We start from the raw sequence: 19,078 nt of genomic DNA, 5'->3' as shown, positions 1-19,078 counted from the left end.
CAAGATATTGAGTACAGCTGTCTATGCTGTACAGTAGGACCTTGCTGTTTATCTATTTTATATGCTGCTGCTAAGTCGCTTCAGTCGTGTCCGACTCTCTGCGACCCCATAGACGGCAGCCCACCAGGCTCCCCCGTCCCTGGGATTCTCCAGGCAAGAACACTGGAGTGGGTTGCCATTTCCTTCTCCAATGCATGAAAGTGAAAAGTGAAAGTGAAGTCACTCAGTCGTGTCTGACTCTTAGCGACCCCATGGACTGCAGCCCACCAGGCTCCTCCACCCATGGGATTTTCCAGGCAAGAGTACTGGAGTGGGGTGCCATTGCCTTTTCCATCTATTATATATATAGTAGTTCATATCTGTTAATCCCAAATTTAATTTATTAAATTAATTTATCTTAATTTATCCCCTACCCCAATTTCTGTGTTTCTAATAGACTAGTTCCTAAACTTTCTCAGGAACCTGTGTGGAAACACTGAACTTTCTAGAACTTGTTAATTCTTACGAATGATGGAGAAAAGAGAGGGTATATGTTTTCTAGCTCCCTAATCTCACATGCACTGAGTAGGACTCACGAAATAAAAATGTTATTAGAAAAAATTCCTAGGTGAGAAAAAAATGGAATCCATCCATATGGCTGCACATTTGGGCCATAGTGACTTCCCTTCTCTCCTGTTTTTGACTCTGTCTTTTATTGAGTGGTTTGTGAAAGGCATCCACTTGCGAACTGTTCACACGTTTGTTATCAAACTGTTGTCAAGGATTTCACACAGCATCGCCCACATCAAGTCTCATGTGAGCAGCGTCATGTGGAATTCCTGGCCGAAAAGGACTCTTTCTATGGGAGAAATTGGCACAATAACGCCTTTCTGATAACAAGAGCTCTCTAAAGATAACACTTTATTTTTGCGTGTGATACCAAACACTTCTCAGAGACCTAACATAGATTTAGTCTTAATGTTTAGTTTGTTTGCTTCCTCTGCCTTTTCATGATTTGACTCTTTTCTGTATGTTTTGTAAATGTTATTGACCATATGCCTTTTTTCCAAAGTGCCTAAAACATTCCCTCTTAACAGACTGAATAAATATATAAAATCATTGTGCCTGTCCTAAATCACAATCAGAAAATTATGACCTATGGGCCAAATCTGACCCTTTTTTAAAACATATTTTTTTTTAACTGGACCACTGTTAAAGTCTTTACTGAATTTGGTACAATACTGCTTCTGCTTTATGACTTGGTTTTTTTGGCCCAAAGGCACATGTGATCTTAGCTCTCAGACCAGGGAACGAACCCATACCCCCTGCACTGGAAGGCAAAGTCTCAACCACTGGGCCACCAGGGAAGCCCCTGACCCGTCTTATCAAATATTGTTTTATTGTGACCCAGCAATACTGCTTCGTTCACATGCTATTAATAGCTGACCTCAGGGTCTATGAAATCTTAAATACTTACTATCCAAGGAGGGTAGGGACACAAGCCACCAATCACTTGTATTGTGGCTCTTAGGATTAGGAAAATAAAGTTCTCATGTATTAATGTTAAAGTATTATATGGATTACTAAAAGGAGTTCATGTGTTAAAAAGTCACACACATCTGCCCTCAGGCATACATGCTCACACACACCCACATGGAAAACTGTAACATTTCCCACCTTGATCATCAGTTCAGTTCAGTTCAGTTGCTCAGTCGTGTCTGACTCTTTGCGACCCCATGAATCGCAGCACGCCAGGCCTCCCTGTCCATCACCAACTCCCGGAGTTCACTCAGACTCACGTCCATCGAGTCCGTGATGCCATCCAGCCATCTCATCCTCTGTTGTCCCCTTCTCCTCCTGCCCCCAATCCCTCCCAGCATCAGAGTCTTTGCCAGTGAGTCAACTCTTCGCATGAGGTGGCCAAAGTACTGGAGTTTCAGCTTTAGCATCATTCCCTCCAAAGAAATCCCAGGGTTGATCTCCTTCAGAATGGACTGGTTGGATCTCCTTGCAGTCCAAGGGACTCTCAAGAGTCTTCTCCAACACCACAGTTCAAAAGCATCAATTCTTCGGCGCTCAGCCTTCTTCACAGTCCAACTCTCACATCCATACATGACCAGTGGAAAAACCATAGCCTTGACTAGACAGACCTTTGTTGGCAAAGTAATGTCTCTGCTTTTCAATATGCTGTCTAGGTTGGTCATAGCTTTCCTTCCAAGGAGTAAGCGTCTTTTTAATTTCATGGCTGTAGTCACCATCTGCAGTGATTTTGGAGCCCCCAAAAATAAAGTCTGACGCTGTTTCCACTGTTTCCCCATCTATTTCCCATGAAGTGATGGGACCAGATGCCATGATCTTAGTTTTCTGAATGTTGAGCTTTAAGCCAGCTTTTTCACTCTCCTCTTTCACTTTCATCAAGAGGCTTTTTAGTTCCTTTTCACTTTCTGCCATAAGGGTGGTATCATCTGCATATCTGAGGTTATTAACCTTGATCATAGTAGCTTTCTAAATAAATTTAACTCATCTTTTCGGTAATCACGTCATTGTCCTAGGATTTCCTCTTGACCGTGACCTCGTTTGATCTCTTTGCTTCTAGAGGAAGACCGATGTAAACTGTACTGCAAGGCTGAGAACTTTGAATTCTTTTTCGCCATGTCCAGCAAGGTGAAAGATGGGACTCCTTGTTCCCCAAACAAGAACGACGTTTGCATTGATGGGATCTGTGAAGTAAGAGAACACTTCTGCTTTGGAACATGTGGTCATGCTTGTGCTGCCTCCTATTAAATTTATGGCGGGAGATTCTTATGTCTGGATAAGAGCAGCTGGTGAAGGGAAAAGGGTAACATTTCAAGTTGGATGTGAGTTTTTATCTCCAAGTCCCTGCTCACTTTCTGCATGACCCCTGTCCTGTGTTTTGAATTTCTCTTTCACTCCCTTTCCACATACGGAGGTGCTGATATGTGCTACTTTACATGAAAGTTTGTAAAAGATAAGAATGGAGCTAACAGTGGCGGGAGACTTTTCTTGTGTGTTCACTAAGTACACGCAGTACATGCTTAGGACTTTGTAAATGTGCTTGGAAATAGCATTTCTGTTTACTTGGGGTGAGTTTTTCTTTTTCTTCCGGTATCTACTTTCTCTTTTCAACTTGATTGTGAGTTCCATCATCTTTTAAGGGAGTGTGAGTGTCCCTGGGTTGGTGTTGGGGGGAGGGGGGCAGTCCCAGCATTTTTATGTTTCACTGGTAGAACTGGCATAAATAAATTCCTCTCCCATTAACAGCAGTAGTGGCTTTTCATTCCAGTTTTACAGATGAAGGCTCTAAGCCTTAGAGAAGTTTTGTGACTTCCCTGATCGTATGTCCAGTGATGGCAGAGGAAGGATTTGAATCCCTAGTCAAACTTGAGACTCTGCTCTTAATCATAAAGCTGCACCACCTTTCTAATATTTAGTAAATACAGAAAACCATGTATACGTTTTGGTTATTCTAAGCCAGTGGCTTCTCAAATGTTTGATTTTCTCACTCTTTTTTTGTTTTTTGGTCACAGCCAGTGGGATGTGATCATGAACTTGGCTCTAAAGCAGTTTCAGATGCCTGTGGTGTTTGCAAAGGTGATAACTCAACTTGCAAGTTTTATAAAGGCCTGTACCTCAACCAGCACAAAGCAAATGGTAAGAAATGCTGCAGATTCGGTGCTATGAGTGGTGGGACATGTCCTTTGCTGCCAAATGAATTTGAGACTTGCTAAATATGATCCAGCTTTTCACTAGCTCCTATGATGCATGGAAGATGATGGCTTTTGATGCTTTGTTATTGTTCAGTCACTCAGTCGTGTCCGACTCTTGACACCATGAACTGCAGCACGCCAATCTTCCCTGCCCTTCACCATCTCCTGGAGATTGCTCAAACTCATATCCATTGAGTAAATGATGCCATCCAACCATCTCATCCTCGGTTGTCCCCTTCTCCTCCCGCTTTCAATCTTTCCCAGCATCAGGGTCTTTTCTAATGAGTCAGTTCTTCACATAAGGTGGCCAGATTATTGGAGCTTCAGCATCAGTCCTTCCAATGAATATTCAGGACTAATTTCCTTTAGCATGGACTGGTTGGATCTCCTTGCAGTCCAAGAGACTCTCAAGAGTCTCTTCAACACCACAGTTTAAAAGAATCAATTCTTTAGCGCTCAGCTTTCTTTATAGTCCAACTCTCACATCCATACATGACTACTGGAAAAACCATTGCTTTGACTAGATGGACCTTTGTTGGCAATGTCTCTGCTTTTTAATATGCTGTCTAGGTTGGTCATAACTTTTCTTCCAAGGAGCAAGTGTCTTTTAATTTCATGTCTTCAGTCACCATCTGCAGTGATTTTGGAACCCAAGAAAATAAAGTCTGTAACTGTTTCCAGTTTTTCCCATCTCTTTGCCATGAAGTGATGGGACCGGATGCTATGATCTTTGTTTTTTGAATATTGAGTTCTAAGCCAGCTTTTTCACTCTCCTCTTTCACCTTCATTAAGAAATTCTTTAGTACCTCTTCACTTTCTGCCATAAGGGTGGTGTCATCTGCATACCTGAGGTTATTGATATTTCTCCCGGCAGTCTTGATTCCAGCTTGTGCTTCATCCAGCCCAGCATTTCGCATTATGTATTCTGCATGCAAGTTAAATAAGCAGGATGACAATATACAGCCTTGATGTACTCCTTTCCCAATTTTGAACCAGTCCATTGTTCCATGTCTAGTTCTAACTGTTGCTTCTTGACCTGCATACGGATTTCTCAGGAGGCAGGTCAGGTGTTCTGCTATTCCCATCTCTCTAAGAATTTTCTACAGTTTGTTGTGATCCACACAGTCAAAGGCTTTAGCATAGTCAATGAAGCAGATGTTTTTCTGGAATTCTCTTGCCTTTTCTATGATCTAGTGGATGTTGGCAATCTGATCTCTGGTTCCTCTGCCTTTTCTAAATCTGTCTTGAACATCTGGAAGTTGTCGGTTCACGTATTGTTACTTATGCAAGAGCAAAGGAGGATGAGAAGTCTTAGCAATACAAACATCCAGAGGTGTGTTCAACAAATGCCTTTCTGCTGAGCAATTTCAATATGCTGTGACACCTGTATTTGTTAAACAAAGAACGTATTGTAACTTTTAAAAAATATATGTATTTATTTATTTGGTTGTACCAGTCTTAGCTGTGGCATGTGAGATCTAGTTCCCTGACCAGGGACCAAACCTGGGCCCCTTGCATTGGGAGTGCAGAGTCTTAGCCACTGGACCACCAGGGAAGTCCCTGTATTATGGAACTTAGATGGTCCACACTTAAAACGTAAGATGCATACTTGAAGCAGTTATCTCACCATCTTGAGTAGAATTGAGCTTTGAGCCCTGTCTTCTGCACACCACAGTTGAGACTAGGCAGCTCCAAGTTTTTTCCAGATTGATTAAAAATAAAAAGCATCTTTGAGTTTCGTGGCCCTTGTTGTTCAGGAAAAGAGAAGCGTGTCTTCTGTCCACACGCATGTGCTTGGGGAAAGTACATCATTTTCTCTCTCGGGTGTTCCTACCACTTGAAAAATGGAATAACTGAGTGTTTTCACTGCGTAGGAGTAGAAATGAGCCACACTCTGTAAGGAGGGCCGCTGTGTCTCTCTGACGGGGTCTCCCACGTGTGACGTGGATGACAAAAATGTTCTGCTCTCTCCACTTAGAGTATTATCCGGTGGTCACCATCCCAGCGGGCGCCCGCAGCATCGAGGTCCAGGAGCTGCAGATATCCTCCAGCTACCTCGCAGTCCGAAGCCTCAGTCACAAGTATTACCTCACAGGGGCCTGGAGCGTCGACTGGCCAGGGGAGTTTGCCTTTGCCGGGACCGTGTTTGAGTACCAGCGTGCCTTCAACCGCCCTGAATGCCTGTCTGCCCCGGGCCCCATCAATGAGACGCTGGTCTTTGAAGTAAGCCCCTTCTCTTTATTCGGCTCTCACTGCCTCTTGCTGCGGGTCTAGTGACGACCCCCATTTAAGCTAGCTTAAAGAACCACTAGTTCACACTGTATCCTAACAGGCTAAAGCTCAAAGGGCAAAGACAGCCCCTTCATTTAGGGGAAGAGGGATCCAGTGGGTCCCCGGGAGAACGTGCCAACTTTCACATTTAGATGCCAGCCTTCCACCAGTCCACCTGGCTGTTCAGTTTGCTGAGGAATATCCCAGGGATCATTTTTTACATGATTCCAGTTTGTCTGTGTCTGCCATTTGGATAGTCTGTTCATAGTTATTCATCACATAGATCTACCGGTCTTGGAGGCAGAGTGGCATAGTGGAAAGAACACTTGCTTGATGGGTAGACAGTTTTGGAGAAGGAAATGGCAGCCCACTCCAGTATTCTTGCCTGGAGAACCCTGTGGACAGAGGAGCCTGGTGGGCTGCCATCTATGGGGTCCCACACAGTTGGACACAACTGAAGCAGCTTAGCAGCAGCAAGACAGTTTTATAGAGCAAGCAAACTCACTCTTTTGGCTGACGTTTTCTTTAGAGGTGAGAAGAGAAATGAATGGATAACAACGAGGAGAGTGAAAACAGCCACCATAACTGCGAATGACTCCGTAACAGAATTGTCACAGAGACTTTGTCTTTGGTCCTCATCACATCTCGGGTTTGCTTCCTCCAGTTTATAAAACAGGGCCAATCGTGTGCTTTCAGAGGCATGTGGCATGTCTGAGGTGTGTAGAAGTCCCTGTGGCCACCACGTACCGAGGACTTAGGTAACCAAGCACTCCCGTTAGTCATTCAGCTTCAATCTCTCACTTGCAAAACTGGGACAGGAACCCTGCCTCACTGACTTGCCAGAAAAATAAGCAATGAAGTGTGATGAAGAAATGTTAACAGATTTGCCTAGCTCACGTAGCTAGGAAAAAAGCAGAGTTGACTTGGAGTCCAAATCTTTTCCATCTACAAGTATGATATCTGCTCTCAGGCTAGTCATATTGCTCTGCTCTTTTCAAATCAAAGAAACAAGTTAATTCAACTATTTCTATTATTATTATTTCAGGTACTAATCAAACATTTACTAAGAAAGATGAATTTAAAAAGAGGTTAAAAGTATGACTACATGTAACTCCCCCCACCTTGGAAGGACCTATTTTATTTTTATTGCTTTTGCTATGTGATGCATTTTTAATTTCTTTACTTTTATTGGAGTATAGTTGATTATCAATGTGTTAATTTGAGGTGTACAGCAAAGCGATTCAGTTATACATATATCTATTGTGTTTTTTTTGGATTCTGTTCCCATTTAGGTTATTACAGAGTATTGAGTAGAGTTCCCTGTGGTATAATTTTCTTTACCAGCTGAGCCACAAGGGAAGCCCAAGAATACTGAAGTGGGTAGCCTTTCCCTTCTCCAGGGGATCCTCCCGACCCAGGAATCAAACTGGGATCTCCTGCAATGCAGGCAGATCCTTTAGCAGCTGATTTATCAGGGAAGCCCCGGTGCTATACAGTAGGTCCTTATTGGTATCTCTGAATATTTTAAATATAGCAGTATGTGCATGTTAATCCCAAACTCCCAAACATACGGCTCAACCTTCCCCACCACATTCCCCGCTGATGACTGTAAGTTCATTCTCTAAATCTGTTCCTGTTATGTAAATAAGTTCATTCACATCGTTTTTTAAAGGTGACACGTATAAGTGATAGCATACGACATTTGCCTTTCTCAGCCTGACCTGCCTGACTTACACGATCATCGTTTGGTCAATCCACGTTGCTGTTGCTGCAAGTGGCATCATTTCACTCTTTTTTTGTGACGAATATCCCACTGTTTATAGGTACCATGCCTCTGTCAGTGGGCATTGAGATCGTTTCGCGCCTTGACTTTTGTAAACAGCGCTGCAGAGAAGGTTGGGGTGCGTGTGTCTTTTTGAAGTAATGGTTTTCTCCAGATAAATGCCCAGGAGTGGGACTGCTGTGTCATGTGGTAGCTCTGTTTTAGTGTTTTAAGTGAACTCCATACTGTTCTCCATAGTGGTGGTGCCAATTTACATGCCCACCAACAGTGCAGGGGCATTCTCATTTCTCCACACACTCTCCAGCATTTACTTTTTGTAGATTTTTTTGGTGATGGCCTTTCTGACTGGTATAATGTGATAGCTCATTGTACTTTTGGTTTGCATTTCTCTGATAATTAAATGTGGAGCATTTTTTCTTGTGCTTTTTGACGACCTGTATGTTTTCTATGGAGAAATGTCACTTTCGATCTCTCCATTTTTTGATAGGGTTTTTTGGTGTTTTTGACATAGAGCTGTCAGGTCTTTTATTTCAGAAGATGCAATTAGGAACCCCAAATCAAACTGGTTTTATCGTAGGGTAGTTTGGAGCTCAACAATGAATCCAGCCCCTGAAATCAGCCTGTAATTACATGGAAGGCATAGGAATTGAACTTTCTGGTTAAAGATTTTGAGACTTGTTTTTCAGTCCTAATTTTTTAGATGGATATGTTTGTTTTCTTTTCTATCAAGCATCTGAGCAGCAAATGTCTTTTCTTTAGAAAAGGTATATTTTCTTTAAAGATATATTTAGCTTGCAAGGAATCAGTTTTAGAGCAACATGGCTTCCTAAGTTTTACCATGAGGCCTTTGATCCATCTCTAAGCAAATGTACACAAACCAAGTTCTGTGGCTAGAAAATTACTGAATCAGAAGGTGGGCACCTCTCACAGCTTCTGCCACCAGCGACCGGAACCGAGTCCAGATGATTCCTCATGAGAAACACGTGTTTTCCTGCTTAATGACAAGCAACCATTTTTTGTTGTCGTTTCTCTGTCCAATTTTCTTCATAATTACAAAGCCCTTCCGGTAGGTTTTCACAGTTCTGTCTGTAATTTAAGGTTTGCTGTTAACCATAAGTTATCTTCAGGAAAACCACAACAAAGAATGAGACAAGAAGTGATGGAAAGTGCAAAGCAGAATCACAGAGCTCCTTCTGACTTTCATCTTTAGAACCTGAATGTCCCCTGTCATTGTCTGTGTTGATCAAATTAAACAGATAATGGACACATTGTCACTGAATACTATGCCAGCCTCAAGCTGAGAATTGTTATTTGTGCTTTGCTTAATTTAAGCATCCCTTCTTATCTCATTTATCTCTGTTATTTAATTCTGATTAAAACTAAATCTTTGGACTGTTCACTGGGTCTGAACATTTTCCTAATGATTCGTGGCTATTTTTGAGAAATGAAAAGAATGATCTTCATTGGTGATGGAGTTCTACAAGAGCAGTCAGCTACACCATCTATCTCCTTGCAAATACATAGAATTCCTGGTCATCCAGTGGTTAGAATTCCATGTTCTCACTGCTGAGAGCCCAGGTTCAATCCCTGGTTGGGGAACTGAGATCCTAGCAGCCTCAGGGCATGGCTAAAAAACAAACCAACAAAAACAGCTGGATTGTCCTCGCAAATACAGACAGATCCTTGGGTGCGGGTGGAAACCAAAATGTAAGGGGGAAAATTGGGCAGATCTGAATACAATTATAAAAACATAAGGCCTTTCCCAGATTCAACTGGGTATGTATGGTTTTCTAAAATTTCATTACTATATAAATGCGATTAAAACTACAATAGGATCTCTATTAATACAAAATGGTAGTTTTACCACAATGCAGTAAGGTCACATTCGCCTAGCTATTGTTTTTACAACAGCTTTCTGTACACATTCTGCTTATAGATTCAGTGAAAGATCCAGTTGATGTGCTTGGAATGTGGCTTGTCTGAAAATAATCCACAGGGAAACTTGTATGATTAATTGGTCATGCCTTGCTTGTATTCTTTAAAGGAGGCATGGTTTCATTCAAAACTAGCAACTATTTTTAAAAATCCAACTCAGTAACCTAGTATTATATCTATTTTATCTTTTAAAAGAATTTGGGTTAATGACTATAATATTTAAATTGTACGTTATTGCTCTCAGAAGAATATGGTCAAATTTGAGGTCAGTTTTTATCACATGCTCATGCCTCTCCAAAACTGATAGAACACAGTGATTCTAAAAACTGAAAAAATCACAATAAGCAATAAATTACATTTTCTAAAACTAGACTACGTATCAGTATCCAAGTCATCCATCCACGGCCATCTTCTTTAAAGAAAGGAAGTTCAAGTTCGTATGCCTTTCCATGCAACTATGAATTGAATGAAAATGAATACTTCTGGAGCCAAAAATATGTTCACTCCAATATGAATTGTTGAATGTGTTTTACAATCCCATGGGATGCTGAAATGGAAGTGTGGGAACCCAACAAAATGGAAAATGCTGTTCTACCCACAGAAAGTGTGTGTTAGTCGCTCAGTCGTGCCTGACTCTTTGTGACCCCATGGACTGCAATCCACCAGGTTCCTCTGTCCATGAGATTTTCCAGGCAAGGATACTGGAGTGGGTTGCCATTTCCTTCTCCAGGGGATCTTCCCAACCCAGGGATCAAACCCAGGTCTCCTGCATTGCAGACAGATTCTTTACCGACTGAGCTACCCACAGAAAGTACAAGTCTGTGAAAGAAAGCGCTTTCTCTCTTGGCCTCTTAAAATGACTGCATGGTCACTAAGCTCTTACCATAGTGTAAAATTCAGCAGAAGGGTGTGTTTGCCAAAAAACAAGAAGATGACAGTGTAAGGATAAGGTCCCTCTTTATATCTCATTCATTTATGTTAATCAGATCCTCTCAATATCTTAGCTAACTCCTATCTTCAACTACCTTGGCATGTATTGATTTAGGTAGCTACCTTCAAAGCAGTGTTCCTCTGTTTATTTCCTCTCAGTGTCTGACTTAAAAAAAAAAAAAACAAAAACACTAAACTTTCTGTTGAGTGCCCATTCACTGCCCAGCCCTATATAGACATTGGAGATACATAAATGTTTAAGACATAAATCATGTCTAGTCAAAGCTATGGTTTTTCTAGTGGTCATGTGTGGATGTGAGAGTTGGACCAAAAAGCAAGCTGAGCACTGAAGAATTGATGCTTTTGAATTGTGGTGTTGACAAAGACTCTTGAGAGTCCCTTGGACAACAAGGAGATCCAACTAGTTCATCCTAAAGGAAATCAGTCCTGAATATTCATTGGAAGGACTCATGCTGAAGCTGAAACCCCAATACTTTGGCCACATGATGCGAAGAGCTGACTCATTGGAAAAGACCCTGAGGCTGGGAAAGATTGAAGGCAGGAGGAGAAGGGGACGACAGAGGATGAGATGGTTGGATGGCACCACAGACTCAATGGACATGACTTTGAGTAAACTCGGAGTTGGTCATGGACAGGGAGGCCTGGCATGCTGCAGTCCATGGGGTTGCAGAGTTGGACACAACCGAGCGACTGAACTGAACTGAACATGTCGCCAAATCATCATAGTTGCAGGTCTTTAAGGAATGTAAAGAGTGAGTTTTGCTATGTGAGTCCCATTCTTTTTGAAGCAACGTGAGTTTGAACAGGAAGCACCTCTTGAAACTGTTGGTGATTCAGGTCCCTCTGATACTACTGTGTCACTCTGCATGAGGCACTCAAACTGTCTGATGATAGTTTATGATACTTGGGGAGATAATTTCCCCAGGCTAAACTTACATCCTCTGCTCTGTCCTGTAGCACTATCCTGAAGCACTTCTAAGCACCTGAAACCCTCTATTGCTGAGAGAGCTTTGTAGCTTCCATAGTCAGCGTAGTATCTAGAACTTCAGTTCAGTTCAGTTGCTCAGTCGTGTCTGACTCTTTGTGACCCCATGAATCGCAGCACGCCAGGCCTCCCTGTCCATCACCAACTCCCGGAGTTCACTAAGACTCACGTCCATCGAGTCAGTGATGCCATCCAGCCATCTCATCCTCTGTCGTCCCCTTCTCCTCCTCCTCCCAATCCCTCCCAGCATCAAAGTCTTCTCCAATGAGTCAACTCTTTGCATGAGGTGGCCAAAGTATACCAGAGTTTCAGCTTTAGCATCATTCCCTCCAAAGAAATCCCAGGGCTAATCTCCTTCAGGATGGACTGGTTGGATCTCCTTGCAGTCCAAGGGACTCTCAAGAGTCTTCTCCAACACCACAGTTCAAAAGCATCAATTCTTCGGCGCTCAGCCTTCTTCACAGTCCAACTCTCACATCCATACATGACTATTGGAAAAATCGTAGCCTTGACTAGACTTGACTAGACTTGACTAGACTTTGTTGGCAAAGTAATGTCTCTGCTTTTGAATATGCTACCTAGGTTGAGTCATAACTTTTCTTCCAAGGAGTAAGCGTCTTTTAATTTCATGGCTGCAATCACCATCTGCAGTGATTTTGGAGCTCAAAAAAATAAAGTCTGACACTGTTTCCACTGTTTCCCCATCTATTTCCCATGAAGTGATGGGACTGGATGCCATGATCTTCGTTTTCTGAATGTTGAGTTTTAAGCCAACTTTTCACTCTCCTCTTTCACTTTCATCAAGAGACCTTTTAGTTCCTTTTCATTTTCTGCCATAAGGGTGGTGTCATCTGCATATCTGAGGTTATTGATATTTCTCCCGGCAATCTTGATTCCAGCTCAGGCACTCAAAAAAAAAAAAAAAAGTTAATGAATGACATCTGATGAGAAAATTCATTCATTCATTTAAAGAGTAGAATCTTCTTTCCAAGTTGAAAAATCATCCATGGAGACAACAAATAAATCAAGTGACAGGTGACTTTCTCTGACCCAAGTCAAGAGTGACAGGGCCAGCCTCTCCTCCCTATTTCTGTCCCAAACAACCATCATAATCTGAAGTTCTCTGAAATGCTTCTGCGGTATACATTTTAAAAACCACTGGATTTCCTCATCTGTTAGGACTAGTCTTAGAACTGTACCATTGAAAGTTAAGTACAGTGAAAGGCATTCAAAGTATTGAAATTTGATCTCTTCAGTTGCATTTGAGGAATCAATCTGCTTTCTAAAAGGCTTGCCTTTCCCAAAGTAAATAATTTACGCATAAAAACTTGCTGTCCAGTTAGCTCACAGTTGACTCACCTTGATCTGAGGGAACAGCAACTTGCCCTTCCAGGGTAGGGGATTAACTAGATCTTTTCACTTATTTCTGAGTGTTTCCTGGTACAGAGCAGGAGTAATATAGTCCTGGGAAAGACTGACTGCTGTCAGTGAACCCCAAGAAATAAGTGCATGGCCTGACATCAAATAGAAATGTCCCCTGCTTCTGGTTATCTTTATATGTCAGAACTTTATGGAATGCCTTCATAGGGAAGCTCAGTTTAAATGGAAAACAGACTTTCACTTTTATCACTGAATCACGTGCCTGCCCCGTTTTCAGATGGTCTCTTGGAAAGAATCTTCATTCTCCTTGGAACCCAGATCCCACAGGGTCCACCGTTTGCAACAGGTGGACGTCAGTTTAGACTGTGCTGGCCTTCTTGATTTCCTTGGTGGCCAAGAGGAAATTCCTAAGGACAATTAAGGATTTATATGATTGTCTGAGTTCTTAAATATTTTAGGCATTATTTAAGTCCATCAATCAAATTTTTATTTCAAAGTACAAATATACATGTATTACATGTAAATGACTTGGAGAAACGGAGTTCATTTTCTTGATCCTGTATCCTGTTTCTGCCTCAGCCAGGGGAAAACAACCCATACACATGCATACCCCAGATCAGAAAGAAATCAATATTGATTTGGCAACTGCACACTTTCTGAGATCACTACAGACACAGCTATTATAAAGTAGATAATTTCCATGTCTTTCTGTGTGTCCGCTTATCCCCCACAGCATAGGTCTGGCATAGAGTCTCAGGAATTTCTTATTGAACTAGTGCACTCATTAGTCGTCTCAAACATAGAAAAGTCAGCTTATATTTCAGTAGTTTTCAGTATATTATATATGGACCTACCCTATTTTTTTGACTAGGTTTGAGAACACAAGGAAAACTGGATCATTGTTACTTGTGCACCCCACATAGCTGAATTCTCTGTGTGTGTGTCTTGTACAAGGAATTAAATTTTGAAGTGGTTCAGTTCAGTTGCTCAGTCGTGTCCCACTCTCTGCAACCCCATGGACTGCAACGCACCAGGCCTCCCTGTCCTTCACAAACTCCCAGAGTTTACTCAAACTCATGTCCATTGAGTCGATGGTGCCATCCAACCATCTCATCCTCTGTCGTCCCCTTCTTCTCCCACCTTCAATCTTTCCCAGCATCAGGGTTTTTTCCAGTGAGTCAGTTCTTCACATCAGGTGGCCAAAGTATTGGAGTTTCAGTTTCAGCATCAGTCCTTCCAATGAATATTCAGGACTGATTTCCTTTAGCATGGACTGGTTGGATCTCCTTGTACTCCAAGGGACTCTCAAGAGTCTTCTCCAACACCACAGTTCAAAAGCATCAATTCTTCAGTGCTCAGCTTTCTTTTAGTCCAACTCTCACATCCACACATGACTACTGGGAAAACCATAGCCTTGACTAGACGGACTTTTGTTGGCAAAGTAATGTTTCTGCTTTCTAATATGCTGTCTAGACTGGTCATAACTTTTCTTCCAAGGAGTAAGCGTCTTTTAATTTCATGGCTGCAGTCACCATCTGCAGTGATTTTGGAGCCCAGAAAAATAAAGTCTGACACTGTTTCCACTGTTTCCCCATCTATTTCCCATGAAGTGATGGGACCAGATGCCATGATCTTAGTTTCTGAATGCTGAGTTTTAAGCCAACTTTTTCACTCTCTTATTTCACTTTCATGAAGAGGCTGTTTAGTTCTTCTTTGCTTTCTGCCATAAGGGTGGTTTCATCTGTGTATCTGAGGTTATTGATGTTTCTCCCAGTAATCTTGATTCCAGCTTGTGCTTCTTCCAGCCCAGCATTTCTCATGATGTACTCTGCATATAAGTTAAATAAGCAGGGTGACACTATACAGCCTTGACATACTCCTTTCTCGATTTGAAACCAGTCTGTTGTTCATGTCGAATTCTAACTGTTGCTTCCTGACCTGCAAATAGGTTTCTCAGGAGGTATGTCAGGTGGTCTGCTATTCCCATCTCTTTAAGAATTTTCCACAATTTGTTGTGATCCACAGAGTCTCTTGCTTTTTCGATGATCCAACAGATGTTGGCACTTTGATCTCTGGCTCCTCTGCCTTTTCTAAATCCCGCTTGAACATCTGGAGTTCTCCATTCACATACTGTTGAAGCCTGGCTTGGAGAATTTTGAGCATTACTTTACTAGCATGTGAGATGAGTGCAATTGTGCAGTAGTTTGAGCATTCTTTGGCATTGCCTTTCTTTGGGATTAGAATGAAAACTGACCTTTTCCAGTCCTGTGGCCACAGCTGAGTTTTCCAAATTTGCTGGCACATTGAGTGCAGCACTTTCACAGCATCATCTTTTAGGACTCGAAACAGCTCAGCTGGAATTCCATCACCTCCAGTAGCTTTGTTCATATTGATGCTTCCTAAGGCCCACTTGACTTCGCATTCCAGGATGTCTGGCTCTAGGTGAGTGATAACACCATGTGATTATCTGGGTCATGAAGATCTTTTTTTGTATAGTTCTGTATATTCTTGCCACCTTTTCTTAATATCTTCTGCTTCTGTTAGGTCCTTACCATTTCTGACATGGTATAAATATGAAAACCGAAGTTCAGAGTTGAAATTGACACCTCCCTTTATGAAAAATAATAATTTAATCTGAAGTGTGTGTGTGTGTATTCATACATATATATGTGAAAAGTGAAAGTGTTAGTTGCTCAGTCATGTCTGACTCTTTGCAACCCCTCAGACTGTAGCCCAGCAGGGTCCTCTGTCCATGGGATTCTCCAGGCAAGAATAGTGGAGTGGGTTGCCATTCCCTTCTCCAGGGGATCTTCTTGACTCAGGGATTGAACCCAGATCTCCTGCATTGCAGGCAGATTCTTTACCATCTGAGCCACTAGGGAAGCCCATATATACATATATACACAAATTATATATATTTATATATATATGTACGTATGTGTGTGTATATGTATCTGTGTATATGTATGTATATATATTATATACATATGTGCTGGGCGTTTGGAGTATGGCTGAAAACTTAATGTTTTTCCACTTCGAGATTGAGATATAGGTAACATAAAGTCGGTAATTTTGTCCTTTGTTTAAGTACAATGCAAAAGGCCCATTTAGTATATAATTTTAAAGGGCCTTGGCAGTGAGAATTAAAACAAAAATTCTCTATTTTTCATGATTAATGAAGGTGTCTACTTAGAGATGATAACGCTCTGTAGAAGTGACTGAAGATCAGCCGTTTCGTTAGCTGTTGCATGCTAGCTCTCTCCCCCAACCCTGCCCCTGCGCCCCCTCTGCCCCCCTCTCCCCTCCCAGCTGCCTCTCCCCTCTCGTCTTCCTCTGCTTTATTCTGTTTCTCTGTGTTTCTCTCTCACACGCAGTCACACACAAGCACACACAACAACGAATGAGTCATATTCTCCATCAAACTGTCGTGAAGTTGGCGGGTAGGTGAGGAAATTCATCATGAGTGTTTCATTATAAAGTAACTTCATCCCCGTCTGATAAACAGTGATTTAGGCTGACATGATAACACGGGTTGCTAGTCTAAGACTGAAATATGATCATCTGTATTTTTACAGCATTCCTTTTTTTTTGCGGGGGGGGGGAAGGTCTTAAAAATAAAAGCTCTCCTTCACCTTAAGGGTTTTTTATTCCCCTCTCTGTTAAGAGGCCAGAAGGGAGTGTTTAACTCTTTGAAAGCCCATTCCCAATTAATCATGTACCAAGGGAGAGTGCCGCTGACCCCTACAGCAGCGTTTGTAACGACAGCAAGTGAGAAATAGGTTAACCACAGGCCAGTTTCAATGCAGAAAAAGACATCTCAAGAAAATTACTACCATAAACAACTTCCTCCACTCTTTGGCCAAAGGCGATGATGGGTGGGTTGGGGGGAGACCAGGTGGACGGACACATTGATCACCGAGTTGATGGTGTGGGAGCGTCATGGCCAGGGACGTCCCTTCTCATCCAGCTCCTTCCTCATGACCCTGCTGTCTGCACCCCTTCCCCCACGGGGCAGGGGCCGAGATGAGCAAAGATGTGCCTCGGGATAGAATCAGTGTCGGGGAGAGAGATTAGCCAAGGAGCAGGGACGGAGTGAAGACACGGCTCACGAGAGAGGCTGAGGAGCGGTGGAGGACTAATAGAGACCAGATGACGGGGAACCCCAGGCTCTGGAGGACGAGCCAGACGCGCTCCCGAGATGCCGCATCACTTCTCCCCGGGTTGCCGTTCGCTGTTTGAAGTGTGGGCCTCCAGTTAATTCGCGGCAAATACTTCTGTGACAGGTTGGAGCGCGCTCTTTCTCTCCCCTAAACTCCCAGGAATGTGGATGAGTCGAGGTTCAGTGTGTCAGCCCACACCTTTGAAGCCGCCTCGTAGATGGACTTCCAAGGCCCCGGTTGGGGTCTTTGTGGTGCTCCGTCCTGTCAAATCCGACTCACTCACACCTAATCCCAGAGATGATACCTGCTCGTGTGCTTCAGGCTTTGAAGCAAACAAGAAGCTGGGGGCAACTGGCTGATTTTTCACATCACGAGGCTTCCCAGAAACTCACAGGATCATACAGAATCATGAACTCACACCACAAAAACGATTCCTCCTCTGACTTAGGCAACATGTAACGTACTGTGAAATCCATCCTTTATCAGAAGGGGTCGATCTGTAACGTCGGTTGAATTTCAGCTGTTGAAACAGTATTTAAGACAAACATTTCTGTAAATGAATGGGGAAGTGGATTGAGGATATTAAAAATCACAAATCCTTAACTCAGATATTAGCATGTTCAAGAAGCGACATTTTCAGATTGGAACCCGATAGCACAATGTATGTGTTAGAGCATGTTATTGGATCCCAGTGACAATATCTTTTCAGTGTTCCTCCAGTCTTGAGAATTTTAAATTAGAATCCTAGACAGGACATTTCAGAGCTGGAGGTGCAGTGTCTTGAGAGTTAAGAGGTCAAGTTTGCGAGTCATGCAGTATCAGAAACTTGAGTTCCCCATGTTGCTACTTACTGCTGCTGCTAATAAGTCACTTCAGTGACCTTTAGTGACCCCATGGACTGCAGCCTACCAGGCTCCTCCATCCACGGGAAGAGTACTGGAGTGGGTTGCCATTGCCTTCTCCGGTTTCTACTTTCTAGCTGCGTTCATCTACAAGACTAGGGTATTAATAGCACTGTGCCTTCCTCATGGTGTCATTATTAATTGTAAAAGAGATAATGCTGTACAATGCTTTGCCTGGCATAAACACCATAAGTATGGCTATTATTATTTTTTTAAGCTATCAGGTACATTATTACATTATTGAAGATGAGAAATAAGCTTCCAAGCCTGCACTAAATAAAAAGCTGGTCTTTAGAAGCTAACTGTAACTCTTTAGTTTCCACGGGAGGGTTTGTTGTTCAGTCACTAAGTCATGTCCAACTCTTTGTGACCTCATGGACTCTAGCACACCAAGAGTTTCACTATCTCTTGGAGTTTTCTCAAACTCATGTCTGTCAAGTCCGTGATGCCATTCAACCATCTCAACCTCTGTTGTCCCCTTCTCCTCCTGCCCTCGATCTTTCCCAGCATGGGGGTCTTTTCCAGTGAGTCGGCTCTTTCTATCAGGTGGCCAAAGTAAGGGAGCTTCAGCTTCAGCATCGGTCCTTCCAATGAATATTCAGGATTGATTTCCTTTAGAATTGACTGGTTGGATCTCCTTGTAGTCCAAGGGACTCTCAAGAGTCTTCTCCAGCACCATGGTTTGAAAGCATCAAGTCTTCAGTGCTCAGCCTTCTTTATGGTCCAACTCTCACATCCATACATGACTACTGGAAAAACCATAGCTTTGACTAGATGGACCTTTGTCAGCAAAGTGATGTCTCTGCTTTTTAATATGCTGTCTAGGTTTGTCACAGCTTTTCTTCCAAGGAGCAAGCATCTTTTAATTTCATAGGATTAGGATAACTTCTTTAAAAGAAAAACATAGGTCTTCAATGATGAAACAAAGATGAAGCTGTTTGAAGGCCTTTTATAGTTTGCATATTAAAAAATAAAAGTGGGAGTGAAAGCAAGCTATATACCAA

General features: G+C 42.4%; 1 protein-coding gene across 2 annotated transcripts in view; it reads left to right on the top strand.

Moving 5' to 3' along the window:
* The window catches only part of ADAMTS18 (ADAM metallopeptidase with thrombospondin type 1 motif 18), a 151,146-nt gene that overhangs the window by 103,113 nt on the left and 28,955 nt on the right, over positions 1-19,078 (top strand). For both annotated transcript variants that reach the window (XM_069549626.1, XM_069549627.1), the window contains 3 exons: positions 2,576-2,706; positions 3,528-3,651; positions 5,686-5,930. In XM_069549626.1, the coding sequence (XP_069405727.1) occupies positions 2,576-2,706; positions 3,528-3,651; positions 5,686-5,930 (500 nt within the window). The remainder of the gene's footprint in view (positions 1-2,575; positions 2,707-3,527; positions 3,652-5,685; positions 5,931-19,078) is intronic.

Source organism: Ovis canadensis, chromosome 14, assembly GCF_042477335.2.
Source record: "Ovis canadensis isolate MfBH-ARS-UI-01 breed Bighorn chromosome 14, ARS-UI_OviCan_v2, whole genome shotgun sequence".
NCBI classification, from domain to species: domain Eukaryota; kingdom Metazoa; phylum Chordata; class Mammalia; order Artiodactyla; family Bovidae; genus Ovis; species Ovis canadensis.
This window is presented reverse-complemented; position numbering and strand designations above follow the sequence as displayed.